Consider the following 15,894-nt stretch of genomic DNA (forward strand, 5'->3'; position numbering starts at 1 on the left):
TGAACACAAGGTACTCTTTCTAATATGTTATGCAAAAGTCAGAATTAATTAACTTCTCTTACATGCTTGAGAATTAATTATCATTTTAAGAAGAAGGAGTTAATAAGAGTGGATATTATATAGTTTATATAAGCAGCAATTTAGTGTGCATTTATGTTTACATTAATAATGTAAATACAGGATATTAAACTGTGTTTCCAAGTAGTGTCAGATGTCTGAATGACATGCTAACTCTATCTTGTGCATAAGACATTTTTTTTCTAAAGGAATTTTTGTAATGCTAAATTTCTGTCTTATTAGGTTTGCATTAGTAAGATGTTTAAAAGTGTAAGAACAAAACATCATAGAAAATAGCAAACTCCACTTTAAAGGAAGAGCTGAGCTCTGCTTGGAGGAACATCATAAAGCGTTGTAGAGTGATTTACATTCATAACACTAAAATCTTTGGTTTTGCATAGATCTTGCTATACTGGAATCTTCTACTTCTAGATGGTGTGGCCTATAATTTCAGCTCCTCTTGTTAATTTATGTACTTTTTAAAATTATGTAGAACTTACTTATTTTTTCGCAGTAATGCTTAAAAGCTATGAAGTCTTTCAAAATGTCTGAAATTTTGTATTGCTTAGTCGGTCAAAGGAGCAATCCAGCAGATTTACCAAAACTGCTTTACAGATAATACTGATATGCATTAGGAACAATATCTTGTTCCTGATGTTCCTGTAAATAGGTGCCTTGAATTCGATACCTCACAAAATTATTTTCATAGTACTTCATAGTCATATAGAATTGAATTTTACATTGGTATCAGTGATGAGTAGATGAATTTTTCCAAAGTGGAACGAGGAAATGAAAATAAATAACCACAACACCAACTTTAATAATTGACATCAGTTTGTTTAATGGCTGAATTGTTTGAAGCAACTCAACTTATACTCTTGTTTAGTTTTCCAGTTGAAATATAAGTTCTAGTTTCAAACGCTGCTTTGTATTTGTATCTTATAGTTTAAAGAACAGCAGGGCCCTCTCTTTTGTGTTTAAGCATTTATCATGTATTGGGCATAACTTGACATTTTCTGCATTAATCTTTTGTACACTCTTACTTGTTCCTGTTTTAGAAACCTTTCTCCCATGAAAGTGATTTAGTTTTTAATAACTGACACAGTGACATATCCTTAAGTGTTATTTCTTGTGAGTAGAATAAAACATGTTTCTGTTTGATGTTTCTGGTCATTTCCTGGGCAATGACTGCTTAATCAGCTTTTGGGGAAGCATGTTTGGCCTTTATTTGTATAAAAAGGATTAGTTTTTCTCTCCATTTAATCTTAGAACTATGCTTTTTAAATCTTAAATTTTCTTTAAGATGTTCTTTACAAAAATAGTTGTGACTGTGTTCTGTGGCAGAATCTGTTCTCTTTATATTCTACGTCAGTGCAGCTGGATAAAGCAATTTTTCCTCTCTAGAAGTTTGTAATACATCAGATACTCATTGTACATGTTGAACTATTTGGCCAGCACTTGATCATTCTCATCACCTCATCATAAAAGTCTCCAAATGTCACTTTGCAAAGTAGACACTAGTTTATCCACATAAAAGGATTTATGGAATAAAGATGACGTAATGGGATATGGCATCATCTCTTCACAAGTTAAATTTCAGTCCCTCAGTTTGATGAATTAGTTGTCAGGGTTACTCTTGCTTACCTTTCTGAAGAAAGCAAACTTTTCATTTCGAAGGAAAATTCTAGATCAGTAAATGCCACCTTTCTTGGCAAACTTGTGAATTTTGGTAAGCTTGTGCGTGGATGGTTTTAGTAGCTTCCCCTTTTGGAGTATAACTTGCTTAGGCTATTTTTATTATAGCTGGAGCTGGTGGCCCTGTGATTTTATAACTAAGATATCCACATTGCAATGCTTGGAGGTGGTTTTCTCTCATAACTGCTGGAATTCCTCATATTTGATACCTTGCTGAAGTTTCAGCCAAACTGAGTAGTCCTTCAGGAGTCCTTAATTAAGTTGCATTTTCTGATTCTGTCAATATTTTAAGAGATTTAGACATACTTGTACCTTTGGAAAGAGTTGACATTTAGCAGTGGCTAAATCCATTGTCTTTGCATCATGGATGTGTGTTCTGTATTCCATTAAATCACTTCATCTCTTTGCTCTCATCATCTTTGCTCTTCTGTTAATATAGCTGAAGATTTGGTCTGACCTCCCCATGCATGCTGCTTGCCCACACACCCCTTTCACAGTGCTCATGCACAGCCCTGCCCAAGGCTGCACTGGGCTGTGTTGTGTATCAAATGCATTGCAATGGAGGAAAAAGGAGCCAGTCTTTCATGGGATCACTAGGGAGCTTGGCTGTTTCCTAGCTACAACTACACATTGCTGTGTGCTTCTCTGTTTTTATTTTTTTCATTATTTGCTTTAGGACCTGCACACACACACAGAGCATTCATAGCTTTCTGAAAGAGTTTCTGTACCACCTCCCAATTTCTGCTTCACGCTGGGGATGAAAGAGCTATCGGCGCTGCAGCACAAGGGGTGAACCACAATGAATCCATACTTGAGGAGAGAGATTGGAAGAGGGATCTTAATGAGACAGATGAAGGGGTCAGGAGTCGGGGAGGTGCAGGAGCTGAGCCACTTGGCACAGCAGTGAAGGGTTGGGAGTTGTGAAGTACTGGAATTGATGGTGCTTCGCTTCTACACCCAGACACACCAAAACATTTTTAAGATGAGAGACTAAGTGATCCGTCCCCCTGTTCTTCAGCCCTGCTAAACTCCTTGCCCGCAAAACAACAGTATTGCTGTACTGCATACTGGGAACAGTCATAGAATCATAGAATGGTTTGAGTTGGAAGGGACCTTTAAAGGTCAGCTAGTTCCAACCCCCCTGCCATGGGCAGGGACATCTTCCACTAGACCAGGTTGCTCAGAGATCCATCCAACCTGACCTTGAATGTTTCCAGGGATGGGGCATCTACCACCTCTCTGGGCAACCTGTTCTGGTGTTTCACCACCCTCACTGTAAAAAATTTCTTCCTTATATCTAGTCTGAGTCTACCCTCTTTTAGTTTAAAACCATTACCCCTTGTCTTATCGCAACAGGCCCTACTAAAAAAGTCTGTCCCCATCTTTCTTATAAGACCCCTTTAAGTACTGAAAGGCTGCAGTAAGATCTCCCTGGAGCCTTCTCTTCTCCAGGCTGAACAACCCCAACTCTCTCAGCCTTTCCTCATAGGAGAGGTGTTCCATCCCTCCGATCATTTTTGTGTCCCTCTTCTGGACCCGCTCCAACAGGTCCACGTCTTTCCTGTGCTGAGGGCTCCAGAGCTGACCGCAGTACTCCAGGTGGGGTCTCATGAGGGCAGAACAGAGGGGCAGAATCACCTCCCTCAACCTGCTGGCCACGCTTCTTTTGATGCAGCCCAGGATACAGTTGGCTTTCTGGGCTGTAAGTGCACATTGTTGGCTCATGTCCAGCTTTTCATCCACCAGTACCCCCAAGTCCTTCACTCTTTGGCCTACATGGTGTCCTAAAGCATGCCTGGACATTGGCTGGAACAACAGGGGCCCAAACCAGACCAGAAGGTGCTAACAATTAAATGGTATGTGGGACAGTGCTTGAATTCATGCCCTGATCCACTGATCAGCCATCCGACATGAGTGTAGGCAGGCAAGACCAGAATGGGAACAAGGTATGGAGCAGGAAGCCATGCACTTGTTGGGAGAAGAGGAATATGGTTTCTTCCACCAGGAGATTTCTCAAAGGTGAGTTTGAATTCAAACTAAAATAAAGTCTATTGGTTATTAGTGGATTTTGCTTTGTTTGCCTCATCCCTCTCTATTTTTGGCCAAAATGGAGGATGGCAGGAAGTTATGATTGCTCGGTCAAATGGAAGTGGCAGCGCTCTGCGCAATAGCTCTATCTATGTGGATATAATTTAGTTGACTTCAGTTGACATTTTGTGCGAGCACTGACTCATCGTGCATTATCAGTCTCATCACAGATACCGTCCCTTGTTAACTGCACTGGATGGATAAACCTAGGAAAGAGTTGATGTTGTGCTGTGGGGAAAGTATGAAGAGCATTTCATTATTTGCTCTTGAAGATAGGTACTAAATGAGTTGAGGAACTGCATAAAGAGAAGGGAATGAGTAAGACAGCAAGGATACATTCAGTCTTGTGTCCTGCCAGCACTCTTAAGCAAAGCTGTTTACAGAGGTGAGTCAGTCACTGTATCTGATTTTATAAGCCACCCTGAAGCTTGAAGGCTTACTTACCAGTGCTGATTGTCATCTTTGTACTCAGCTTTGGAAATTTGAGTGTCTTTTAAAGAAGCTTTGTGTGCAGCTTCGTGCAACGTAGAATTTTTGCATGATATGTCTACTGTTTTGAGAACTAGAGAAGAGTGGAAAAAGTATAGAAACTTGAAATTATGTTTATCTCTACTGCCATGTATAGATTAACATACCCCTTTTCCAAGATCCCAGAAGAGCAAATATTATTTGGATCTAATTATTAATGCTTCCAGCATTTATCTTTAGCTCATATCTGTCTGTGGTGTGGCAGTCAGTAACAAGACAGACTTTTAGAATCCAGATAGTTTATTTCAAGCTACGGCATTTACAAATCTAAATAAAGCGGAAAAAAACACATCTGCTCCAAGCCAGAACATTAGGCTATGGACTGTTAAATATAACAATTTGCAACAGGGTAGCTTTCCTGCCTTTTTTTTTCTTTTTTAAAAAAAAAAAGGCATGCGGGAGGTATGAGTAAATGGACTTCAAGTAAACGTATAATGGGTCTGTGAGGAAGCTTAAGAAAGCCAGCAGCTGAAAATGGTTCTTTAGTTTGTGGAAGTATTTGTTTACTAGTTTGCCACATAACTTGTTAGTACACTCTAAATGCCAGATTTCAAAGTGACTTCATTTTGGTTTGATTATGAATAAGAAATTATTTTGATGGGGTAAAAGGAGATCTTGCAAATTTATTACTAAATGCAGTTCTTTTGCTGCTAGAGTTTGTCAGTGCCTTCAGTAACACTTTATTTTTGTGCCTGTTTAAAATCTTACGGTTTGCCATGTTGGGACTTAAGCAAGGTTAAATAGCATGTTATGCAAGGCTTTGACACTTGCAATAAAAAGGTTGCTAAAATTGTTTCCTTTGTCTATGGGAACTGAGTATTTTAGCAAGGTGCCACTAAGTTTCATTTGTGGAATATTAGTGAAGCTTTTTTTTCCCCACAATTGCAAGTAATTAAAATGTTGTTTAATTACAGTGGTTTGAAGCGAGCTACTGTAGTACTCTTTGTGTCTCTGTCATACTTCCTGGACTGCTTGAAAATGCTAAGATTTGTTGTTCCCAACCTTTGTCCTTCAACAGGGGGATGTTATTATTTAATAGTAATAATAATTACAAATTCCTCTCATTTCACTTGAGAAGTGGGCCCTTTGTGTCCATTTTTTAGTCTGGAATTATATACATTATTCAACATTGTTCAGTGTAGGGTCCGTGGCATTCTCTTGCACAGCTTGTTAATCTGCAGGATAGGGGCTGTTTGCAATGATATGGTATGGTATGTGGACGTGGGGGGAGTCACTATATTCCTTGTACATAAGAGCAATAGATGGAAATGCAGATGAGGTGGCTGAAGTTTTATTACACTCTTGATGAGACAATAAAAGGAGAACTGAAGGAAAGAAAGTTTTTGGAAAGTATCTGTGCAATAAAGAAGACTGAAACAAATTATTTGGTAGGCTTTGTGCCTTATTTGGATCTTTATAAAAACTGAGAGTAAGCTCTTTATCAAATATAAATCAAGGTGACTTGATTATTGTGAATACATTCATCCACATAACGAGCACACAGTATTTTCTCCAACTGAGTTATGAATGGCAGAGCAAGTACCAGTGTTGATGAGTGCCAGGTGGAAGCTGATACTAGATAAATAAAACTGGGTTGTATTTCAGATGTTGTGTTTATAAGTGAGGGTGACTTCCCATGAGAAAACATAGATGGAAATTGTTTTGGCCTTGGTCTACAGATTTGTGGAGAGGAAGACTTTCAGGAAAGAAATGCGTTAAGGAAACGATCCACAAGGATGTGAATACTGATTTTTGGGAAGCTGGAGTAGTCCAATAGGAGAAGGGCTTCAGAAGACCCCAGCTGACAGCTGTTTTGTTGCCTGAAAAGTGCTTTCAACATTAAATTCAACCACAGCTGGTTGAAGCTTCAGCAGTTTACCAGTTGTGGACTTAATCTTCCAGTTTACGGAAGGGTGAGGGAAGTGAAGTGGTGAGGTGCAGCTGAGATCAGATTGGCCCTGTCATAGGTTTGCAAATAAAATACAAATGTTGAGTGATACAAACTGGCTAATGTAACTCTTGGCACTTTTTTTTCCCCGTTTGGTAATATTTGTTGGTTTTTGAAGGTGGCACTTCCTAAGGTATAGTCAGCCCCCCTTTTAAAGAAAGGAGTTAGTTTAATAGCTTTGCTAGTTAAAACTGTCACGTTCTGCAGCTTCTTGAGTGTTTCTGAGTTATGGTTCTTCTCTTGCTTAAACCCCCATTATTTTAGCATTTCTCCTTGTCAGGGCAAAATGTAGTACCATTCAGCTGTTTCATCCTTAGATTTGCATAGCCTGAGTTTGAGGAAGAGCAGTCTCCACCATATCTAAATAGGTTCACTTTGGTGTTATGTGTCTAGCCAGCAGTGCGAAGGATGTTACATCCCTTTGTCAGAATAATTTTTTCTTTAGAAGCTGATCAAAGAAACCAGATGAAATTCCATAAAGTTGTCACAGTTTTGCTCTTGCACCATGTAATGGGTACATATATTGCTTTTTGGGTTTCTATTTCTCTAAGTATAGTGAGCAGCAGTCACAATTTCTCTGGATTTCATATAGTACTTAGACTACCCCATTTATGATTCACTTATCAGAATATCAAATAGTGAATGATAAATTATTAATCAAATGTAAGATGAAAGACCAAATTACTCATGTACTTCAATTCACATAAAAGCCCTGGAAGTAAAACAAAAATGCGTTGTTCCCAATATACATATCACTTTCCCAAGCATCTACATACTTTCAGAATCCTTTATAAAAGGGAGGCCTCCAAAATTAGCAGGTAGAGCAAGATGATAGTGCATAGGAACAATAAGAGCTTAGCACAGATGTGTACTAACAAAGGTGTTTCGGATATTGTCGTACACAGCACATGGCCATGCAGTCTAATTGGGGGACTAATGAAAAGACTGTAAAATTAGAGATTATATCTATCTACTTGGTCAGAGTAATCTTATATACTTGGGTTCTTACAAAAGGAGTATCATAGTCATTTTAAAATAAGCATGTCCAGTCACTTGTCCTTACAGAAGTTCCATTAGATATAATGGAAATAATTCAACCACTCCTCAGACCTGCTATGTAATGATGGTTTGAAAGAGAAGGCTAAAATTTGAAATAAAAAATAAACTAAAATAATTCTGGCCTCTTCAGCTGGTGAAGTAGAAACTTTGGGAAGGGCAGATAAGGGTTTTTCCTATATATTTTGGCACTGTTAAAGGGATCATAAGGTATTTGTGTACAGCTGGATCCGAGACCAAAATAAAAAATAACATTGCTTACTTAGGATTTGACTGCTGAGTAGAAATATACAGACTTACTTGTGCAATCTGTATGTGGATGATGATTAAAAATATGAAGAGAGGGTAATGATCAGGGTGTGGCATCTTAAATGTGTAATAGAAAAATTTAACAAATCAAACCAGAAAGAAGGGTAAAGTTGGAGTAGCAGAAATCTGCTACTTTTAGGACAAGTTCACTTTTCTTAACAGACTTCACATGAACTTTCCATGTAGAGATGAATGTTTCTTTGACATGAAATTATAAAGCTTCTTTAACTGTTTTGCAAATTGCTATAATTTCTGTGCTTTCTGAGAATACTACTAGCCTGGTATAATGAGTTTAAGAATAGCTATGTATTAAGCATACAGCTTTCAAATCTACTATTAATGAAATGTCTGTCCATTTCATTAATTGCCTCTGCTTCAGTGGCTTGTAAAAAGATTTTAGTAAGAGATGAGGATTTCGAACAAAGCTTTCAGACATGTGTGTAAAGGCAAAATGTAGGGTTCTGGAGACAAAATATTCAGCTCATAAATCACTCAATTTACTTCAAGCAATTCAAAATAAAAAAGTAATTTAATTCAATCCTTACAGGAAACACAAGTGTCTGGGATATCTGATTAACTAATCTCCTTGTCTAATACCTGCCTCTTTACAGCTTCAACTTTCCCACATCAAAGAAAAGTTCTTGGCGTGTGCTGAGGCTCAGGGTTGAAATGGAAGGAACCTGAACTTCTGAAGAAGGTTCTCAAGTAAAATACTATTTATAGGAGTTTCAGCTAGCTCAAGTTCCAGGGAAGACATGCTGCCCCTATCAGTCTTTCAATCATCCTTTCTCCAGTCAGATCAGATCAGATCAGCCTTTCTTAAGTCAGATCGGTTCTCTACAAGCTGTTTTATGCACTGGATTTAGTTAAGGTAGACTTCTTCATTTAATGCAGAGTTCTTACATAGGTAGCCTGCTTAGCAGGTGAACAGCTGTATTGTCTAATTAGTTCAGATTTCTAGAGGATTTAAATGTTTTTACATCCATCTCCCCACTTTTACCATGTATCATAAAAAGAAATGCACAGAAACAGCACTAGTTAAAGTTGAAGTGAATACATGTTTCCAGTTACTTCATCGTTCTTGGTGGATTCAGTGAGACAATGACTGAACACTTGGAAGCAGAAATATCAGATTAATTTAAGCCCTTTGTTTTGTTTTGGGTTGGGGGGGGGGCGGGGCGCGGCGAGTTTCTTTCAGAAAGAATAAGAGTAGACTGGTATTGGGAGACCGGTAAGGAGAAACTGCAGAGTTTTAGTACACTTAAAATAAACTTGGAAAAATGTTATGTTCTGAGCAGTGCAAGACAGCAACATAACTTCTTCAGTTTGCAGTCTTAACACATGACACCAGGTCTGAGTTTTCAATAGGCAGATGTGTGTGATGGCTTTATTTTGCCCCTTTGAATTGCACTCATGTATAAAAAAAAAACCTACACAGGCACACACATACAGTACAGATTAATTATATTTTAATCTGAGCAATTCTATGGATGAAATTATATCCTTTGTTTTTGGAGAGGGAGGTGCACAATATATTTTAAAGTAGAAAAGTTAAATTCCTAAGGGTAAGTGGACAAGCATTGTAGCAAGTTAGTGAGTGTTTTTTTGAAGTCTGTACCTTTACAACTGATGAAACACTGAACAACTCTCTGCAATGTGTCTAGATACCTTTCTGTAATCAGAGTGCCTTGCAAACTGAAAAACATGAAATAATATTTTTAATAAGTAACTTAGTGCTGTCTTCTTCTGCAAAGGCAGTTTACTAGAATTTAAAATCCATAGAAAACAGGGAGCAACTTCTTCCCTCCTACGTAAACTGACATCTGAACATTTAAACTGGAAAAGTACAAAAACTAGCTGAGTGAGAAAAGCCTGCAAGCCCTTTGGAAGAAAATCCCACAGCTCCACCATGCATTGATTTATGTGGAATATAGCTATAGTGCATGTCAGTAAATAGAAGATGGAAAAATGACTCAATAGAAGCAAGAGCAACCCAGAACACATGAAAGTCAAACACCTTATTTATGTGCCCAAAAGTTTAGAAGATTGACTGCTGGGTACCATTTTTCTACATAAATACAAAAATATAAAAAAAGTAATATTACATAAAAAAGCAAAAATTGAGAAACTTCAGTACATCAGTTTTTCAACTGAATGCCTCTTGAGTGGATTGGGTGTTGTGAGTTGGGGTAAAATTGGAATTGACTTGGTAAAGAACAAGAGAAGGTAGCTATCATGAGACTCAGATTCTTCATTTAGGTTTGAATTTAAAAGGGCAGAGAAGAATGTGCTTTGAGTTTTGAAATAGGTAATGGCTGTATCTATACTGCTCAGTACAACAAACCGAGTCTCTATCATTGGTAAAGACCAGGCCAGCTTGGGAAGGGCTGTCACTGTAATAGTGAAAGATCATCTGCTTCCTAGTGAATACATACCATGATTACATTTTTATTATGAACATATAATTGACTCATTCTAATGTTACCTCCCATTTTACAATAACCTGCATTTAGGCTTGAGGTAGGAAAATTCTTGTTATGACATTCTGATCAAGAACTTCTTAAAAGGTGTCTAAGAAACGATGGTGTGAGGTGAGGTAGTGTGGGGCAGAGGATCTGAGAGCACATTTTGTGTGTAAGTGCAGAATCATCTGCAGGGAGGTACTTAGATATGTGGATTTAGAGAATGTCCAGGTGGAAGAGATGAAAAGTTAATCAGGATGAGGATAATGGAGAGGATATTCTGTTGACATGAGGAAGAGAAGGAAATACTTTAAAATGCCTGAAATTCACTTATCTTGGCTTTCCCTACATCTTCTGTGTTTTGCTGTTTACAGCTGTTGTAGCTTAATACCTGCATGTATATTTAAAAACAAACAAACAAAAAACACACCAAAAGACCCAACCAAAACATTATGGAAAAGTATCAGGGAGTAAAACTATGTTTGTTTATTTCAACAGAATGCTGAAATTTCGGTATTTGAAGTGAACATCCGTTTTGTTGGTGGATTACTTTCAGCTTACTACCTTTCAGGAGAAGAGGTAAGATATTTCCACATGGCTTATCTGAAATATCATCATCTAGCTAAGTAGTTAACTTTTAGTTTAATAATTTTATTTATCAGAATTAAACTTCAGAACTTTGAAAATAGCTTGTACAGCAGAGACTTGTCCAGTAGATTTTCTTTCTTCTACTGCTGTTGCTTTGTATAAGTTTTAAAGTGTTAAATGAATTTTATTTTTTCCTGAGTTGAAACCATACCCAGTATGTGCTTACTGGGCTTCGTGCCAGAGTGTGTAATTACAGAGTTCCTGTGCCATAGTAGGGGTAGATTTAGAGCATATTCTTTAACTCCTCTAAACTATACTTCTCTTGGCCTTCCTGAAGCTGAAGCTTCAACTCACATGGAAAAGACATGTTAAGAATGAAAAGATAACTGGTAAACATACACATGCAAATGTCTTTAAAGCATTAATATCACATTAGTATCTATTGACTGTCGTGGTTTCTGGAGAGGATGAAGAAGCAATTTTATCCAAGATCTTGGACTAATGCCGTTATTTCTGTAATATATTTAGAGAAGGCTATACTAAGTCACAGGTACTGTGATATTTTAAATTTTTAGCTTGGCACTTGAAAAGTCTTTAATCTTACTAGTTAAAATTCTTGTTCCTGTCTCTGGATTACAGTAATATTTTATTGTAGGATTAACATAAGTTAATACTCTTTAACTGTAAGTTGAATTTATCATTGGATTTCTTTAAATCCAAAGCAATTACTGGTGGAAACTCTACAAAACCCTAAAGATGTATAATTTTCTTTCATATGTAAATTTCCCAAATGCTGGATAAAGCTCTGTTTTGAACCTGTCACTTTAAATTAACTTAAATTCTATGGTGTGCATGTTGGTTTTTGTTAAAATTTATCATTGTGTTAAAGCTGTCTTAGCAGGTATGATCTGGTCATGTACCTGACAAAGCAGTTATAAGGAGACAATGTTTCTCTGACACTTTACATCTTAAGTAGACTTACCTATTTATTTGCCATGGTCCTGTCCTGAGTGTAGGTGGCATTGAAAAGACATTAATGTTTTAAAATATACAGGTTTTCGTATTTTAACTGTTTTATAATTTTCTGGAAAAAAAATTGCACTTGGACACATTTCAAATTCACACTTAACAGTAATGAAAAGGATTGAGACGTGCTTGGTAGCTGGCTTCTTCATCTTTACTAAATATTGTTTTACTTAATGTTTCATGTCCGACTCTTGAAGGAAATCACTTGTCCTCCTACAGTAACTCAGCAACTAGAAATAAGCATATCTAAGGAGGAATAGAATTGAAAGCTCTTCCTTCTGCGATTAAATACTTGTATCTTTCACTGCAGATCTACTTCTCGCAAACAGGAATGAACTTTTCCAGTATAACCTATTGGTACATTTTAATTAACCGGTTCTGACAGAAGCAGAGGATGCTTCTTGGCAGACAACAAGCTGGTAGAGGACTGCATGTGAGCCTTTACATCAAGTGGCAGTTGTGTGCCAAGAAATACGTGAACCATTTGCCATCAGTGCCGTTCATTTCATATGTATGTTGATGGTTTATATCTTGTGTCTGTTAATGTGCAGGCTCACTCTCAATCAGTGCATATAGTTTCTCCTGAATAACACCTAGTCATTGCTTCTCAGCCATTCCATCGCCTTTATCACCACCTCTTGGACTAGACTGATAGCAACACTGGTGTTCAAATAAAATTCTGTTGTACAAATGAAATGAGGAAATATTTAAAACAAAAGAACGTGTTTCACGCAATGCGTAATTAAGTGGAACTCTTTGCAGTGGAATGTTAGTGATACTGGATGCTAATGTCCATTTTAAAAATGAATGGACTCATTAATGAAGGTAAAATGGGCCCCTAAACCCAAAGATGATCTGTATGGTTAAGGAGGGTGCTGAGCTCTTGCAGGCTGGGAAGGACACAGTCCATGCTTACCACTGGTTTTCATACTCTTTGATGGGCATCTGCTGTCTGAGACAGAATGATGTTCCTAAACTAACAGTTGTCCTCGTGGCTTAGAGAGTGCAACTCAGCATGCTCTGCCTTTATCAGATTTGGGGAAACTTCCCGATTTGTCTCCTAAATCCAAGACACTGAAGCAAGAGGCAGCCACTGCCTATGGGAGGAGCGGGCTGCGGCCATTGTGAGGACACAGCAGCCATGCAGCGGTGGGAGGTTTCCCATGTTGCGTGGGTCTGTCCTTCACTGGTGCTGCTGACAGGTGGGGAAAGGGCTGAGGTTCCCAGGGGCTGGCTGTCACCGTGGAAAATATATCTTTAACCGTCCTTTAGTCCATTATATTAGTGGGCATTCCTAAGGAGGTGGAACAACCTGTGTGCAGGCTGTTTGGGGGATTAAGCTTTCTCAGTTAAAAGCTCATTTTATTCTTTATCAGATTAATTATTAAAAAATCTTATATTTGATGTACACACTTATCAATATCCTAATTAAAGAAAGCTATGTTTCAGTAAAAGGAGTGACGAAAATAATTGTTAGTACTTCTGAATTACATTTCCATGGGTAATGATCCCAAGCTGCAACATATTGTATGTTCCATAATCATTTGTAAGTCTGACTAATCATGATTAAAGTATATCCTATCATACTGAGTAGTTCCTAAAACATCCTGCTCACATAATAGTTCATTTAAATAAAGGCACCAATATGAATAATTTTAAAAATGAACAAATTGAATACTTTACCTCTTGATAACTGTGTGGTGCTTACTTGCAAACAGAGCTATGAGATGCATTATATTAAACTTCCTAGAATTTCTGCCTTACTAGAATTAATATGAAATGCCTGAAAGTGATAGAACAGTGTCATACACTTTAATTCACTTTTTTTTTAAATTTTATGATTGCTATTTAAACCCAAGCTAGAAAGAATTCCAGTCAAATATCAAACTTAATTTGTAAAACAGCTACAAATACTAGAAAATTTGATTTCAAGGTAAGTAATTTTTTTAAGGACTGCTCTTTTTTTTCTTTGCAGTCACTCATAGTAATATTACATGTGAGTGCTTCCCTGGTATTTTTCCATGAGTCAGTGGCTATAAGGGATTAGTAAAAATAAACCTGGCTCCTTTAAAGCAGTGCTAGTATTAATTTTGTTGTTTGTTTGTTTATTTGTATGAAAACATCTGGAGGAGCCTGTAATATGGTAAGTTTAAACCACAGGAACAGGACAGATTTATTTGCAAACTTCCTTGATTGTTTTGTTTAAATTAAACCTGAATTCATTAGTAGACATGTGATTCCTCTTCTAAGCAACTTAGTATGTGGTGGGTTTTGGTTTTGTACTGGAAAATAAGATGTCTAGGAAGGGAGAGATTTGTTTTACAAATGCTTTGTGGTACTGACGTCTGATGTAAAATTCTGGTATACCAAGGACCAGGAGTATTGCATGCAACAAGATCCCCTGTTTTGCAGACCCAGATATTTTTTATCCCCTCCTGCTTAAAGCACACTTCCAAATGTAGTCATATAAGGAGATAATTTGTTAACTTTTGGAGGACAACACTGTGTCCTCTAACAGCAGCTAAGACCTTTCTTAGAATTCATGGAGATGGCAAACATTATTTCTGAGCACTGTAATTGCCACTGTTGGGAATAAGTGTGATACTGGTGCTGAAAGTCATCGCAAGTGTATGGCACTGCTTGTGGAGAACATACAAGCCTGAAGACCGGCCTGACTAGCTCTTCTGTTTTACTGGCAGCAACTATAAGAATAGGTGCTGCTGAAGCTGTGTAATGAGGGGACTGTTTTACCTGAAGGTTCATTCCACAGTCAGGGAATACATTGCATAGGCAGAAATAGAAGGAGCTTTTAATAATTGCTGTTTGTATGAGTAGCAAAAAAGTAAATCCAAAATTCTCTGAAGTGAATAAGGAGCATGTGAGTTTCAGATCCAGCTTGTAAGTTCCCAGATTCCTTTGAAGCTCTTCCATTTTTTGAATGAGATGAGTATTTTTTTTTTCCCTCAGAGTTAAAATATTTTGGATTCAGCAGCTGTTCTTCCTGCATAATATAACCTTCTGTTTTCTAGGACTAAAGATAGTTATCTTCACTGGAGGAAGACAAAATAAAGCTGATAATGATGTTCATATTGCCATTTCTCTCCATGGCATGAAGCAGAAATGTGACAGGTTTTTTTGCCTTTTTTTTTTTTTTTTTTTTTTTAACCCTGGCTGTATATCCTGTTTGAAGGAACACAAATATCAGGATGAAGTAATAAAAAACCCCGTAACAAACGGTTCTTCATGATGATAAATGTTGGACTTTCTGAATTTCATCTATTACTCGCTCCCAACTGTTAATTAGAAGTAAAAAAAGAAGGGGAAAAAAAAGGTGATGACTTATCACCTAATTAGTTTATATCTGCATTTAGAATAGGTGTTACAGTGCCACTATTCAACCTCACTTGATGATCTTGGCCTCCTGTCTGACTTCAGACCTAATCATTGCTCACTTAAAACAACCATCCGTCAGTGATGGTAGTGCTGTCTTATTAATGAGGACAGACATGAAATAATGATGCAGATGCTATTGATCTAAAGCTGCCTTTGCCAGGCTGACCACAAAACGCTGCTGACTTCAAGTAGTGCTAAGATTCTCCAGAATTTAGCTGTAGCTATTTTTATCTGGCTCTCCCTCTCTTGTAGAGGTCTCCCTTCATAGAGAATATTTAAATTCCATAAATACAAAAAATATAATTCATCACTTAGCGATCTTGAATAGTAGGAGGATGAAGTTTGTCACATATACAAAGGTATTGGCCTATTTCTGGAAATCAGGAATGTAAGTTCCAGTATAGATGCCTTGGGGATCTTATCTCACCAGTGTGAGAATTGACCCCATGTTTTATCTCCCACTTTCTTTCACTTAACTTGACACTAATTAACAAGAGGACTTTTCCTTTTATGTCTTGGAACCTTGATTTCTAATGCTGTTTGAAACTCCAGGCATACTGTATCAGCTTGATCACTTCTGTGTGAATGCCACTTAACTCCTCCTTAAGCATCTTCACAGGCTGGCAGTAGAATGCCCTGTTTGGTAGAAACTAGAAGACTGCAATTGCCTGTAGTTTTCTCCAGCCCTCTTTTCAGACTTGGGTCCTGTTTCCCCACCTACCATCCATCTGCTGCCACTTTGAA

The 15,894-nt window shown here is 37.5% G+C and overlaps 1 protein-coding gene across 1 annotated transcript in view; it reads left to right on the plus strand.

The window, feature by feature from the left end:
• The window catches only part of MAN1A1 (mannosidase alpha class 1A member 1), a 149,085-nt gene that overhangs the window by 52,140 nt on the left and 81,051 nt on the right, over positions 1–15,894 (plus strand). Inside the window, exon 4 of the mRNA XM_075707345.1 lies at positions 10,642–10,722. Within this exon, the coding sequence (XP_075563460.1) occupies positions 10,642–10,722 (81 nt within the window). The remainder of the gene's footprint in view (positions 1–10,641; positions 10,723–15,894) is intronic.

Source organism: Pelecanus crispus, chromosome 3 (genome assembly GCF_030463565.1).
Source record: "Pelecanus crispus isolate bPelCri1 chromosome 3, bPelCri1.pri, whole genome shotgun sequence".
NCBI lineage: Eukaryota > Metazoa > Chordata > Aves > Pelecaniformes > Pelecanidae > Pelecanus > Pelecanus crispus.